The sequence below is a fragment of the Oncorhynchus mykiss genome, chromosome 5 (assembly GCF_013265735.2).
Source record: "Oncorhynchus mykiss isolate Arlee chromosome 5, USDA_OmykA_1.1, whole genome shotgun sequence".
NCBI classification, from domain to species: Eukaryota; Metazoa; Chordata; class Actinopteri; order Salmoniformes; family Salmonidae; genus Oncorhynchus; species Oncorhynchus mykiss.
In genome coordinates this window covers 88,966,827-88,980,146 of record NC_048569.1, presented here as the reverse complement: position 1 = coordinate 88,980,146, position 13,320 = coordinate 88,966,827, and the positions used below count along the sequence as shown (strand labels likewise).

The 13,320-nt window shown below is 48.2% G+C and overlaps 1 protein-coding gene across 3 annotated transcripts in view; it reads right to left on the bottom strand.

The window, feature by feature from the left end:
• Positions 1-257: 257 nt before the first annotated feature.
• The window catches only part of LOC110524761 (phosphatidylinositol 3-kinase regulatory subunit gamma), a 323,905-nt gene continuing 310,842 nt past the window's right edge, over positions 258-13,320 (bottom strand). For all 3 annotated transcript variants that reach the window (XM_036978694.1, XM_036978695.1, XM_036978696.1), the window contains 6 exons: positions 10,925-11,050; positions 7,875-8,017; positions 7,005-7,181; positions 5,947-6,021; positions 2,828-3,001; positions 258-1,143 (listed from right to left, as the gene is read on the bottom strand). In XM_036978694.1, coding sequence (XP_036834589.1) covers positions 930-1,143; positions 2,828-3,001; positions 5,947-6,021; positions 7,005-7,181; positions 7,875-8,017; positions 10,925-11,050 — 909 coding nt within the window. In that variant the 3' untranslated portion in view covers positions 258-929. The remainder of the gene's footprint in view (positions 1,144-2,827; positions 3,002-5,946; positions 6,022-7,004; positions 7,182-7,874; positions 8,018-10,924; positions 11,051-13,320) is intronic.

Below are 13,320 nucleotides of genomic sequence, written 5' to 3'. Positions count from 1 at the left end.
TTTCTCTCCTCATGCCAACTTTGGTCTCTGTACGGACTATAACATCGTGATTGTAACGTTACCGTAACTTACAATGTGTCAAAGGAAATAGGATCCAGCCAAGCAAGAAAACAAACTCACTCTCCATCTCTGCTTAATATAAAACCTTTTTTCTTTTAAGACGACAAAACCTTTTTTTAACTCCCGCATGTGGCCCCTTTCGACTCTTCCCTCCCTTCCACTGTCTGCTTCTATCACCCTCCCCTCCCCTCCCCTCCCCAACCCTTCAGCAGCAGTCTATATGGAGAAACACTCTGAACAACTGTCCTTCATTTGTTATGCTACATTATTTTTGCTTCTCATACGGAGAGGGACAGAGAACACTCGACATCATCATCATCATCATCTCTTGCATTTAGCAAATAAGCAGTAAACAAAATTAATTGTCCAAATGAAAAAAAATTAAGATAACAAACTCTGCAAAAAAAAGTAAAAGGAATGAAATAAAAGAATCATTTGGGCAAACAGACGGACGACGGGAAACAAAGCCTCAGAATGGAGTGTTTTCATGATGCTGTTTTTCTGTAAAAGAGTCCCGGCTGGAGTTTAGGTCACCTGAAACTCAGCTCTTCTCCTTTCCTTACGTTTTTTTCACATTCACAAACATTTAAATCTTCCTTGTGCAAATCAAGCAGTCTTTACAAAGAATGCCCTCCAATTGTTCTAGTAAAAATATATATAACTCCAAGGTGGCTGACGTGTGTTGCAGCAAGTGTTTATGTTGCTTTTTTCCCCTCTCTCAGGTGTTTTTCTCAGGTTCTGGGTACTAGTTTGGATTATGAGGCTGACCCCTGTACCCCCCCAACCCCATCCCCCTGTCCCCTCATCCCTCCTGGGGCTGGGTAGGTAGGGTGGGTAGTCTGTTGGGGTTCTGGGCGGGGGGGGGGGGCTCATCTTCGTGGGGAAGGGCCGGAGGAGGAGGGCATCTGTGTGTAGACCGGGTAGGCCAGGCAGACGTTGAGGGAGTCGTTGTGCTGGACCAGGGAGGTCTGGTGGTAGTGCAGGACTAGGTCTTTCAGAGAGCTGTAAAGGTTGTAAGGTTCAGCGAAGCCGTAGCCCTTCGGTGTGCTGAAAATCACACAGTGCTTCACCTCACCCTCCACACTGCAGAGACGACAGAGAGGAAGACAGAGAGGAGGTGTTAGTGCTAGTCTAACTGAAAACAGAGCAGTTGGACATGGACACCTGCTTATATAACAGCAGTTTTTCACACACTCACATAACATTATTGAACTACCACAACTTGAAAACAATTACCATGGTACATCATCAGTACAGAGACTCATTCACTAGTAAATATTGAGTCACTTACACTACGGAGCATGCATAGCTAGTATAGACTTCAGTACTTACACTACGGAGCATGCATAGCTAGTATAGACTTCAGTACTTACACTACGGAGCATGCATAGCTAGTATAGACTTCAGTACTTACACTACGGAGCATGTATAGCTAGTATAGACTTCAGTACTTACACTACGGAGCATGCATAGCTAGTATAGACTTCAGTACTTACACTACGGAGCATGCATAGCTAGTATAGACTTCAGTACTTACACTACGGAGCATGCATAGCTAGTATATACTTCAGTACTTACACTACATAGCATGCATAGCTAGTATAGATTTCAGTACTTACACTACGGAGCATGCATAGCTAGTATAGACTTCAGTACTTACACTACGGAGCATGCATAGCTAGTATAGACTTCAGTACTTACACTACGGAGCATGTATAGCTAGTATAGACTTCAGTACTTACACTACGGAGCATGCATAGCTAGTATAGACTTCAGTACTTACACTACGGAGCATGCATAGCTAGTATAGACTTTAGTACTTACACTACGGTGCATGCATAGCTAGTATATACTTCAGTACTTACACTACATAGCATGCATAGCTAGTATAGACTTCAGTACTTACACTACGGAGCATGCATAGCTAGTATAGACTTCAGTACTTACATTACATAGCATGCATAGCTAGTATAGACTTCAGTACTTACACTACGGAGCATGCATAGCTAGTATAGACTTCAGTACTTACACTACGGAGCATGCATAGCTAGTATAGACTTCAGTACTTACACTACGGAGCATGTATAGCTAGTATAGACTTCAGTACTTACACTACGGAGCATGCATAGCTAGTATAGACTTCAGTACTTACACTACGGAGCATGCATAGCTAGTATAGACTTTAGTACTTACACTACGGTGCATGCATAGCTAGTATATACTTCAGTACTTACACTACATAGCATGCATAGCTAGTATAGACTTCAGTACTTACACTACGGAGCATGCATAGCTAGTATAGACTTCAGTACTTACACTACGGAGCATGCATAGCTAGTATAGACTTCAGTACTTACACTACGGAGCATGCATAGCTAGTATAGACTTCAGTACTTACACTACGGAGCATGCATAGCTAGTATAGACTTCAGTACTTACACTACGGAGCATGCATAGCTAGTATAGACTTCAGTACTTACACTACATAGCATGCATAGCTAGTATAGACTTCAGTACTTACACTACGGAGCATGCATAGCTAGTATAGACTTCAGTACTTACACTACATAGCATGCATAGCTAGTATAGACTTCAGTACTTACACTACGGAGCATGCATAGCTAGTATAGACTTCAGTACTTACACTACATAGCATGCATAGCTAGTATAGACTTCAGTACTTACACTACGGAGCATGCATAGCTAGTATATACTTCAGTACTTACACTACATAGCATGCATAGCTAGTATAGACTTCAGTACTTACACTACGGAGCATGCATAGCAGCCTTTCTTGCTACTCTCTCTAATGAGGAAAGCTCCGTCAGGTTTGCCCAGTAGGAGGTCTTCAGACTGGGTTCTGTTCAGGTCTCCTACAAACCAGGTCTTTTCATCATAGTGTGGCAGGCTGTCATCCTCCTCTGTACTGACAAAGTACCCTCTACAAACACAGGAGACAGGGGAAAGAGACACGCATAGGGTTTAGCAGGGATTCATTTTAGTTGATGGATTTATGATGTAGCCAAAATATCAAATGAGAATGATTGCCTCAGATTTACGGGGCATTCAGAAAGTATTCAGACCCCTTGACTTTTTCCACATTTTGTTACGTTGCAGCCTTATTCTAAAATGGATTAAATACACTGTTTTCCTAAGCAATATAAACACAATACCCAATAATGACAAAGAGAAAACAGGTTTTTTGATTTTTTTGCCAATTTATAAAAAATAAAAAGCTGAAATACTTATTTATATAAGTATTCAGACTCGTTGCTATGAGACTCGAAATTGAGCTCAGGTGCATCCTGTTTTCATGATCATCCTTGAGATGTTTCTACATCTAGACTGGAGTCCACCTGTGGTAAATTCAATTGATTGAACATGACTTGGAAAGGCACACACCTGTCTATATAAGGTCCCACAGTTGACAGTGCATGTCAGAGCAAAAATCAAGCCATGAGGTTGAAGGAATTGTCCGTAGAGCTCCGAGACAGGATTGTGTCAAGGCACAGTTCTGGGGAAGGGTGCCAAACAATTTCTGCAGCATTGAAGGTCCCCAAGAGCACAGTGGCCTCCATCATTCTTAAATGGAATAAGTTTGGAACCACAAAGACTCTTCCTAGAACTGGCCGCCCGGCAAAACTGAGCAATCAGGGGGAGAAGGGCATTGGTCAGGGAGGTGACCAAGAACTCGGTGGTCACTCTGACAGAGTTCTAGAGTTCTACTGTGGAGATGGGAGAACCTTCCAGATGGACAACCATCTCTGCAGCACTCCACTAATCAGGTCTTTATGGTAGAGTGGCCAGATGGACGGCACTCCTCAGTAAAAGGCACATGACAGCCCGCTTGGAGTTTGGCAAAAGATACCTAAAGACTCTAAGACCATGAGAAACAAGATTCTCTGGTTTGATGAAACCAAGATTGAACTCCTTGGCCTGAATGCCAAGCGTCACGTCTGGAGGAAACATGGCACCATACCTACGGTGAAGCATGGTGGTGGCAGCATCATGCTGTGGGGATGTTTTTCAGCGGCAGGGACTGGGAGACTAGTCAGGATCGAGGGAAAGATGAATGGAGCAAAGTACAGAGATATCCTTGATGATAACCTGCTCCAGAGCGCTCAGAACCTCAGAAGGTTCACCATCCAACAGGACAACAACCCTAAGCACACAGCCAAGACAACTCAGGAGTGGCTTCTGGGACAAGTCTCTTAATGTCCTTGAATGGACCAGCTAGAGCCCAGACTTGAACCCGATCGGTCTCTGGAGAGACCTGAAAATAGCTGTGCAGCAATGCTCCCCATCCAACCTGACAGAGCTTGAGAGGATCTGCAGAGAAGAATGGGAGAAACCCCCCAAATACAGGTGTGCCAAGCTTGTAGCATCATACCCAAGAAGACTCAACAAAGTACTGAGTAAAGGATCGGAATACTTATGTAAATGTGACATCTTAAAAAAAAAAAATTATACATTTGCAAAAATATCTAAAAACCTGTTTTTGCTTTGTCCTTATGGGTTATTGTGTGTTGATTGATGAGGGGAAAAAAATATTTAATACATTTTAGAATAACACTGTAACGTAACAAAATGTGGAAAATGTCAAGGGGTCTGAATGCACTGTACATTCCTCCAACATGAGTATTGTGAAAAGATGACTATTGTGAATGAGCAACGCCAATGTGCAGTATATTGCTACAGTATGTCTACATTAGAGAAAGAATGAGCCTTGCAGTGGGAGGCTGTGAGGTTGGGGGGCTGTGATGCTGTGAAGCTGGGAGGCTGGGGGGCTGTGAGGTTGGGGGGCTGTGAGGTTGGGGGGCTGGGAGTCTGTGAACCTGGGGGGCTGTGAATCTGGGAGGCTGTGAAGCTGGGGTGCTGTGAAGCTGGGAAGCAGGGGGGCTGTGAGGTTGGGGGGCTGGGAGGCTGTGAGGTTGGGGGGCTGTGAGGCTGAGGGGCTGTGAGGCTGTGAAGCTGGGGGGCTGTGAAGCTGGGAGGCTGTGAAGCTGGGGTGCTGTGAGTCTGGGGGACTGTGAAGCTGGGAGGCTGTGAGGTTGGGGGGCTGTGAGGCCTTGAGGCGGTGAAGCTGGGGGGCCGTGAAGCTCGGAGGCTGTGAGGTTGGGGGGCTTTGATACTGGGGGGCTGTGAGGTTGAGGGTCTGTGAGGTTGGGGGGCCGGGAGTTTGTGAACCTAGGGGGCTGTGAAGCTGGGAGGCTGTGAACCTGGGGTGCTGTGAGGCTGTGAAGCTTGGGTGCTGTGAAGCTGGGAGGCTGTGAGGCTGGGGGCTGTGACGTTGGGGGGCTGTGAGGCTGTGAAGCTGGGGGGCTGTGAGGTTGGGGGGCTGTGCGGTTGGGGGGCTGTGAGGATGTGAACCTGGGGGGCTGTGAAGCTGGGAGGCTGTGAACCTGGGGGGCTGTGAGGTTGGGGGGCTGTGAGGCCGTAAGCCTGGGGGGCTGTGAAGCTGGGAGACTGTGAGCCAATGAGGCTGTGAGGCCATAAAGCTGGGGGCTGTGAGGCCGTAAGGCTGGGGGGGCTGTGAAGCTGTGAGGCTGGGGGTCCGTGAAGCTGGGAGGCTGTGAAGCTGGTGGACTGTGAAGCTGGTGGGCTGTGAAGCCTTGAGGCGGTGAGGCGGTGAAGCTCAGAGGCCATGAGGCTGGGGGGCCGTGAGAACTGGGAGACCATGAGGTTGGGAGGCCGTGAGGCTAGAAAGCTGTGAGTCTGGGGGACTGTAAAGCTGGGAGGCTGTGAAGCTGGGGGACTGAGAGGCCTTGAGGCGGTGAAGCTGGGTGGCCGTGAAGCTCGGAGGCTGTGAGGTTGGGGGGCTATGAGGATGTGAAGCTGGGAGTCCGCGAGGCTGGGAGGCCGTGAGGCTGGGCTCTGAACACTTACTCATCTGTGTTCTCGTTCTTGATCCCCAGCCACTCATTAATTCGTTTCTGACGCACTCCTTTGTGATTGAGCCAGCTGCAGAGAGAGAGAGAGAGAAAGAGAGAGACAGACAAAGAGAGAAGAGAGAGATAATGAAAAGAGGAGAAATTACTAAAAAAACGTTTGAGTTACAGCCCTTCTTTCGTTATGCACGTCATTCCTCCATTTAACCGAACAGATGACAAAACGTATTTAATTAGTAGCACTCCCACAACCCTTCTGAAGAAATCTATGTATAGAAACGAGGCAGGCCTGGTAATGCTAGGTAATGCTATTGCAGGATTCCTAGAACCCATGGCCTTTCTATCCCCAGGCAGCCCAGGGACTTCCCAACAGAGAGTCTGCTGTAGCTAAGAGGAAGCACAAGCTTAATATGGCAGCTCTCCAGTTAACCCCGTAGGAGCTCCAGGTAAGCTGTCTGGGTTACTTACACAACGCACTGGTCCCTACTACAGCCTTACAGCGTGTTAACTCTCTATATAGCCTCCACATTGACTCTGTACCGTAACACCCTCTATATAGCCTCCACATTGACTCTGTACCGGTACCCCCTGTATATAGCCTCCACATTGACTCTGTACCGGTACCCCCTGTATATAGCCTCCACATTGACTCTGTACCGGTACCCCCTGTATATAGCCTCCACATTGACTCTGTACCGGTACCCCCTGTATATAGCCTCCACATTGACTCTGTACCGGTACCCCCTGTATATAGCCTCCACATTGACTCTGTACCGTAACACCCTGTATATAGCCTCCACATTGACTCTGTACCGGTACCTCCTGTATATAGCCTCGCTACTGTTATTTTACTGCTGCTCTTTAATTATTTGTTACTTTTATTTTTTACTTATCTATTTTTTACTTAACACTTATTTTTCTTAACCTCATTGTTGGTTAAGGGTTTGTAAGTAAGCGTTTCACTGTAAGGTAAGTTAAAACCCTTTCCTGTATAGTGTACTTACACACGGTTCTGGTGTTACTCTATGTTAACTCTTTCCTGTCTGAGTAACTTACACCAGGTACTGGTCCCTGATCTTGCGGAGCTGGATGAGGTCAGGTTTGAGGCTGTTCATCTTCTTGTCCGTCTCTCTGTTGTCCAGCGCCTGAGTCTTCAGGTCCTGCTCCAGACTAATCTTACTGTCGTGGATCTCCCCCAGACGAGACTTTAGCTTCTCATAGTTCATCATGATCCTACAGGACCGAGAAGAGGGAGGAGAGAGGGAAACGAGAGGTGAAGGAGGAGGGGAGGAGGAGGGGAGGAGAGGGGGAGGAGGAGAGTGGGAGAGGAGAGGAGGAGGAAGAGGAGGGGAGGAGGAGGGGAGGAGAAGGAGAGGAGAGGGGGAGGAGGAGAGAGGGAAAGGAGAGGTGGAGGAGGAAGAGGAGGGGAGGAGTAGGGGAGGAGAAGGAGAGGAGAGGGGAAGGGGAGGAGGAGAGTGGGAGAGGAGAGGAGAGGAAGAGGAGGAATAGGAGAAGATGTGGGGGAGTGGGGGAGAGGGGAGGAGGAGAAGGGGAGGAGAAGGGGATGGGGAGAGTGGGAGGGGAGAGGAGGAGGAAGAAGAGGAGAAGATGTGGGGTAGAGGGGGAGAGGGGAGGAGGAGAGGGGGAGGAGAAGGGGAGGAAGAGAGTGGGAGAGGAGAGGAGGAGGAGGAAGAGGAGAAGATGTGGGGGAGGAGAGGGGGAGGATAGGGGGAGAGGGGGAGAGGGGAGGAGGATGGGTTAGGATACCGCATATTGTTTGCGTACTACTGTGCTACTACTACCATTATTCATAACTATGTCCATCACCACCACAACATAAGATTCTGTTCAAACCTTAAGGTCAATCCAGACACCACTAATCTGTACACAAACAATACTTTGCCTGACGACAAATAGAGAGCATACCTCTCAATCTCCTTGTCGTTGCCCTCCCGGCGGAAGCGCTCCATGTAGTCCTTGCTGTAGCGTTCCTGTGTGTGACACTGCTCCTCAAAGATCTTGATGGTCTCGTTGAAGGCCTCGATGGCCGTCCTCTTCATCTGAATCTCCTGAGAGGGTTAACACGATATCAGGGCCATCAATCTTCCACTCGTCAGCTCAATAACGCTGCAACTTTCCAATGAATAAAGTCTACCTATCTATCGTGTCGATGTATCTGCCTGGCACAGACATAATTACTGCTTTATCATGATTAAAATAGAACATAGTTGGTGGTAGTTACTAGGTCTGTTTTGGGTTTAGTGATGTGAGTGTAGTGTAGTGTGTGGTATGATGTGCTAACAGTGTAGTGTAGTGTGTGGTATGATGTGCTAACAGTGTAGTGTGTGGTATGATGTGCTAACAGTGTAGGGTGTGGTATGATGTGCTAACGGTGTAGTGTAGTGTGTGGTATGATGTGCTAACAGTGTAGTGTAGTGTGTGGTATGATGTGCTAACGGTGTAGTGTAGTGTGTGGTATGATGTGCTAAAGGTGTAGTGTAGTGTGTGGTATGATGTGCTAACGGTGTAGTGTAGTGTGTGGTATGATGTGCTAACGGTGTAGTGTAGTGTGTGGTATGATGTGCTAAAGGTGTAGTGTAGTGTGTGGTATGATGTGCTAACAGTGTAGTGTAGTGTGTGGTATGATGTGCTAACAGTGTAGTGCGTGGTTTTATTTAAAAAAAAAAATATTTCAACTTTATTTAACCAGGTAGGCCAGTTGAGAACAAGTTCTCATTTACAATTGCGACCTGGCCAAGATAAAGCAAAGCAGTTCGACACATACAACGACACAGAGTTACACATGGAGTAAAACAAACATACAGTCAATAATACAGTAGAAACAAGTCTATATAAAATGTGAGCAAATGAGGTGAGATAAGGGAGGTAAAGGAAAAAAAAGGCCATGGTGGCAAAGTAAATACAATATAGCAAGTAAAACACTGGAATGGTAGATTTGCAGTGGAAGAATGTGCAAAGTAGAGATAGAAATAATGGGGTGCAAAGGAGCTAAATAAATAAATACATTAAATACAGTAGGGAAAGAGGTAGTTGTTTGGGCTAAATTATAGGTGGGCTATGTACAGGTACAGTAATCTGTGAGCTGCTCTGACAGCTGGTGCTTAAAGCTAGTGAGGGAGATAAGTGTTTCCAGTTTCCAGAGATTTTTGTAGTTCGTTCCAATCATTGGCAGCAGAGAACTGGAAGGAGAGGCGGACAAAGAAAGAATTGGTTTTGGGGGTGACCAGAGAGATATACTTTCTGGAGCGCGTGCTACAGGTGGGTGATGCTATGGTGACCATCGAGCTGAGATAAGGGGGGACTTTACCTAGCAGGGTCTTGTAGATGACATGGAGCCAGTGGGTTTGGTGACGAGTATGAAGCGAGGGCCAGCCAACGAGAGCGTACAGGTCGCAATGGTGGGTAGTATATGGGGCTTTGGTGACAAAACGGATGGCACTATGATAGACTGCATCCAATTTGTTGAGTAGGATATTGGAGGCTATTTTGTAAATGACATCGCCGAAGTCGAGGATTGGTAGGATGGTCAGTTTTACAAGGGTATGTTTGGCAGCATGAGTGAAGGATGCTTTGTTGTGAAATAGGGAGCCAATTCTAGATTTAACTTTGGATTGGAGATGTTTGATGTGGGTCTGGAAGGAGAGTTTACAGTCTAACCAGACATCTAGGTATTTGTAGTTGTCCACGTATTCTAAGTCAGAGCCGTCCAGAGTAGTGATGTTGGAAAGGCGGGCAGGTGCAGGCAGCGATCGGTTGAAGAGCATGCATTTAGTTTTACTTGTATTTAAGAGCAATTGGAGGCCACGGAAGGAGAGTTGTATGGCATTGAAGCTTGCCTGGAGGGTTGTTAACACAGTGTCCAAAGAAGGGCCAGAAGTATACAGAATGGTGTCGTCTGCGTAGAGGTGGATCAGAGACTCCCCAGCAGCAAGAGCGACATCATTGATGTATACAGAGAAGAGAGTCGGTCCAAGAATTGAACCCTGTGGCACCCCCATAGAGACTGCCAGAGGTCCGGACAGCAGACCCTCCGATTTGACACACTGAACTCTATCAGAGAAGTAGTTGGTGAACCAGGCGAGGCAATCATTTGAGAAACCAAGGCTGTCGAGTCTGCCGATGAGGATGTGGTGATTGACAGAGTCGAAAGCCTTGGCCAGATCAATGAATACGGCTGCACAGTAATGTTTCTTATCGATGGCGGTTAAGATATCGTTTAGGACCTTGAACGTGGCTGAGGTGCAACCATGACCAGCTCTGAAACCAGATTGCATAGCAAAGAGGGTATGGTGAGATTCGAAATGGTCGGTAATCTCTTTGTTGACTTGGCTTTCGAAGACCTTAGAAAGGCAGGGTAGGATAGATATAGGTCTGTAGCACTTTGGGTCAAGAGTGTCCTCCCCTTTGAAGAGGGGGATGACCGCAGCTGCTTTCCGATCTTTTGGAATCTCTGACGACACGAAAGAGAGATTTAACAGTAATAGGGGTGGCAACAATTTTGGCAGATCATTTTAGAAAGAATGGGTCCAGATTGTCTAGCCCGGCTGATTTGTAGGGGTCCAGATTTTGCAGCTGTTTCAGAACATCAGCTGACTGGATTTGGGAGAAGGAGAAATGGGGAAGGCTTGGGCGAGTTGCTGTGGGGGGGTGCAGTGCTGTTGACGGTGGAAAGCATGGCCAGTCGTAGAAAAATGCTTATTGAAATTCTCAATTATAGTGGATTTATCAGTGGTGACAGTGTTTCCTATCTTCAGTGCAGTGGGCAGCTGGGAGGAGGTGTTCTTATTCTCCATGGACTTTACAGTGCCCCAGAACTTTTTTGAGGTAGTGTTGCAGGAAGCAAATGTCTGCTTGAAAAAGCTAGCCTTGGCTTTTCTATGATGATGTGCTAACGGTGTAGTGTAGTGTGTGGTATGATGTGCTAACGGTGTAGTGTAGTGTGCGCTGTACGGTACCTGTGAAGTCTTTGTGTAGTCCTCATAAAGCCGGTCGTACTCCTTGCTCTTCTCTTGGTATTGATTGTGATATTCTTGGAGTTTCTTCCCCACCGCGTCAATGTTGTCCTCTTTCACCAGCTGGTCCTGAGAGAAAGTAAGAGAATGAAAGAAAGAGAGAAAGAGTATTAGAGGGCGATACATTGACATTAAGTGCCGAGAGCGAGAGAGAGAGAGAGAGAGAGAGCGAGAGAGAGAGAGAGAGCGAGAGAGAGAGAGAGAGAGAGAGAGAGAGAGACAGAGAGACAGAGACAGAGAGACAGAGAGACAGAGACAGAGAGAGATAGAGAGAGAGAGAGAGAGACAGAGAGAGATAGAGAGAGAGAGAGACAGAGAGACAGAGAGAGAGAGAGAGAGAGAGAGAGAGAGAGAGAGAGAGAGAGAGAGAGAGAGAGAGAGAGACAGAGAGACAGAGACAGAGAGACAGAGAGACAGAGACAGAGAGAGATAGAGAGAGAGAGAGACAGAGAGAGAGAGAGAGAGAGAGAGACAGAGAGACAGAGAGACAGAGAGAGAGAGAGAGAGATAGAGAGAGAAAGAGAGACAGAGAGACAGAGTGAGACAGAGAGAGAGAGAGAGAGAGAGAGAGAGAGAGAGAGAGAGAGAGAGAGAGAGAGAGAGAGAGAGAGAGAGAGAGAGAGACAGAGAGACAGAGAGACAGAGAGAGAGAGAGAGAGAGAGAGAGAGAGAGAGAGGACTGGAGGGAATAACCTGTCTGATTGTGCTTACAGAGGGAGACTTCCTATTGGCCTCATTAATTCAGGACCCATGATGCCTTGCTCTATGTGCTAAGGGGCGGAGCGCTCCGCGCTTTGGAGCTGAGGTCTCTGAGTAATGACTGGCTGAGCACGGGAGCCACGCCAGGAGAGAGAGAACGAGGGAATGAGGGAAAAAAGGAATAAATGCAGGAGCGGCCTTTTGACATGGAGGATGTGTGTCATTATTTAGGCAGCCGTGAGGAGCAGCAGTGAGGAGCAGCAGTGAGGAGCAGCAGTGAGGAGCAGCAGTGAGGAGCAGCAGTGAGGTGCAGCAGTGAGGAGCAGCAGTGAGGAGCAGCAGTGAGGAGCAGCAGTGAGGAGCAGCAGTGAGGTGCAGCAGTGAGGAGCAGCAGTGAGGAGCAGCAGTGAGGAGCAGCAGTGAGGTGCAGCAGTGAGGAGCAGCAGTGAGGAGCAGCAGTGAGGTGCAGCAGTGAGGTGCAGCAGTGAGGAGCAGCAGTGAGGAGCAGCAGTGAGGAGCAGCAGTGAGGTGCAGCAGTGAGGAGCAGCAGTGAGGTGCAGCAGTGAGGAGCAGCAGTGAGGTGCAGCAGTGAGGAGCAGCAGTGAGGAGCAGCAGTGATGTGCAGCAGTGAGGAGCAGCAGTGAGGTGTAGCAGTGAGGTGCAGCAGTGAGGAGCAGCAGTGAGGAGCAGCAGTGAGGTGCAGCAGTGAGGAGCAGCAGTGAGGAGCAGCAGTGAGGAGCAGCAGTGAGGTGCAGCAGTGAGGAGCAGCAGTGAGGTGCAGCAGTGAGGAGCAGCAGTGAGGAGCAGCAGTGAGGTGCAGCAGTGAGGAGCAGCAGTGAGGAGCAGCAGTGAGGAGCAGCAGTGAGGAGCAGCAGTGAGGAGCAGCAGTGAGGTGCAGCAGTGAGGAGCAGCAGTGAGGAGCAGCAGTGATGTGCAGCAGTCAGGAGCAGCAGTGAGGTGCAGCAGTGAGGAGCAGCAGTGAGGAGCAGCAGTGAGGTGCAGCAGTGAGGAGCAGCAGTGAGGAGCAGCAGTGAGGAGCAGCACAGAGCAGGGCAGGAGAGAGAGAGCAGAATAAATTGGGTAATATCTCCATGCTGTGTGAATCATGCTGCATGATGGGCAGGAAGGGAACGACCCCCAGAACTATTCAACAGACTTACTGGGGACAGACAGGAGAGGAGGGGCAGGGGAGGAAGAGGAGGCGCAAGAGATACAGAGAGAGAGAGGAGGACAGAGAGGAGAAGGACAGAGAGGAGAGTACAGGAAGAGGAGAGGAGCAAGAGGTACAGAGAGAGGAGTGGACAGAGAGAAGGACAGAGAGGAGAGTACAGGAAGAGGAGGAGAGGAGCAAGAGGTGCAGAGAGAGAGAGGAGGACAGAGAGAAGGACAGAGAGGAGAGTACAGGAAGAGGAGGAGAGGAGCAAGAGGTGCAGAGAGAGAGAGAGGAGGACAGAGAGGAGAAGGACATAGGAGAGTACATGAAGAGGAGGAGAGGAGCAAGAAGTACAGAGAGAGGAGAGGACAGAGAGAAGGACAGAGAGGAGAGTACAGTAAGAGGAGGAGAGGAGCAAGAGGTGCAGAGAGAGAGAGGATGACAGAGAGGAGAAGGACAGTAAGAAGTGGACAGTAGACAGTGTGTA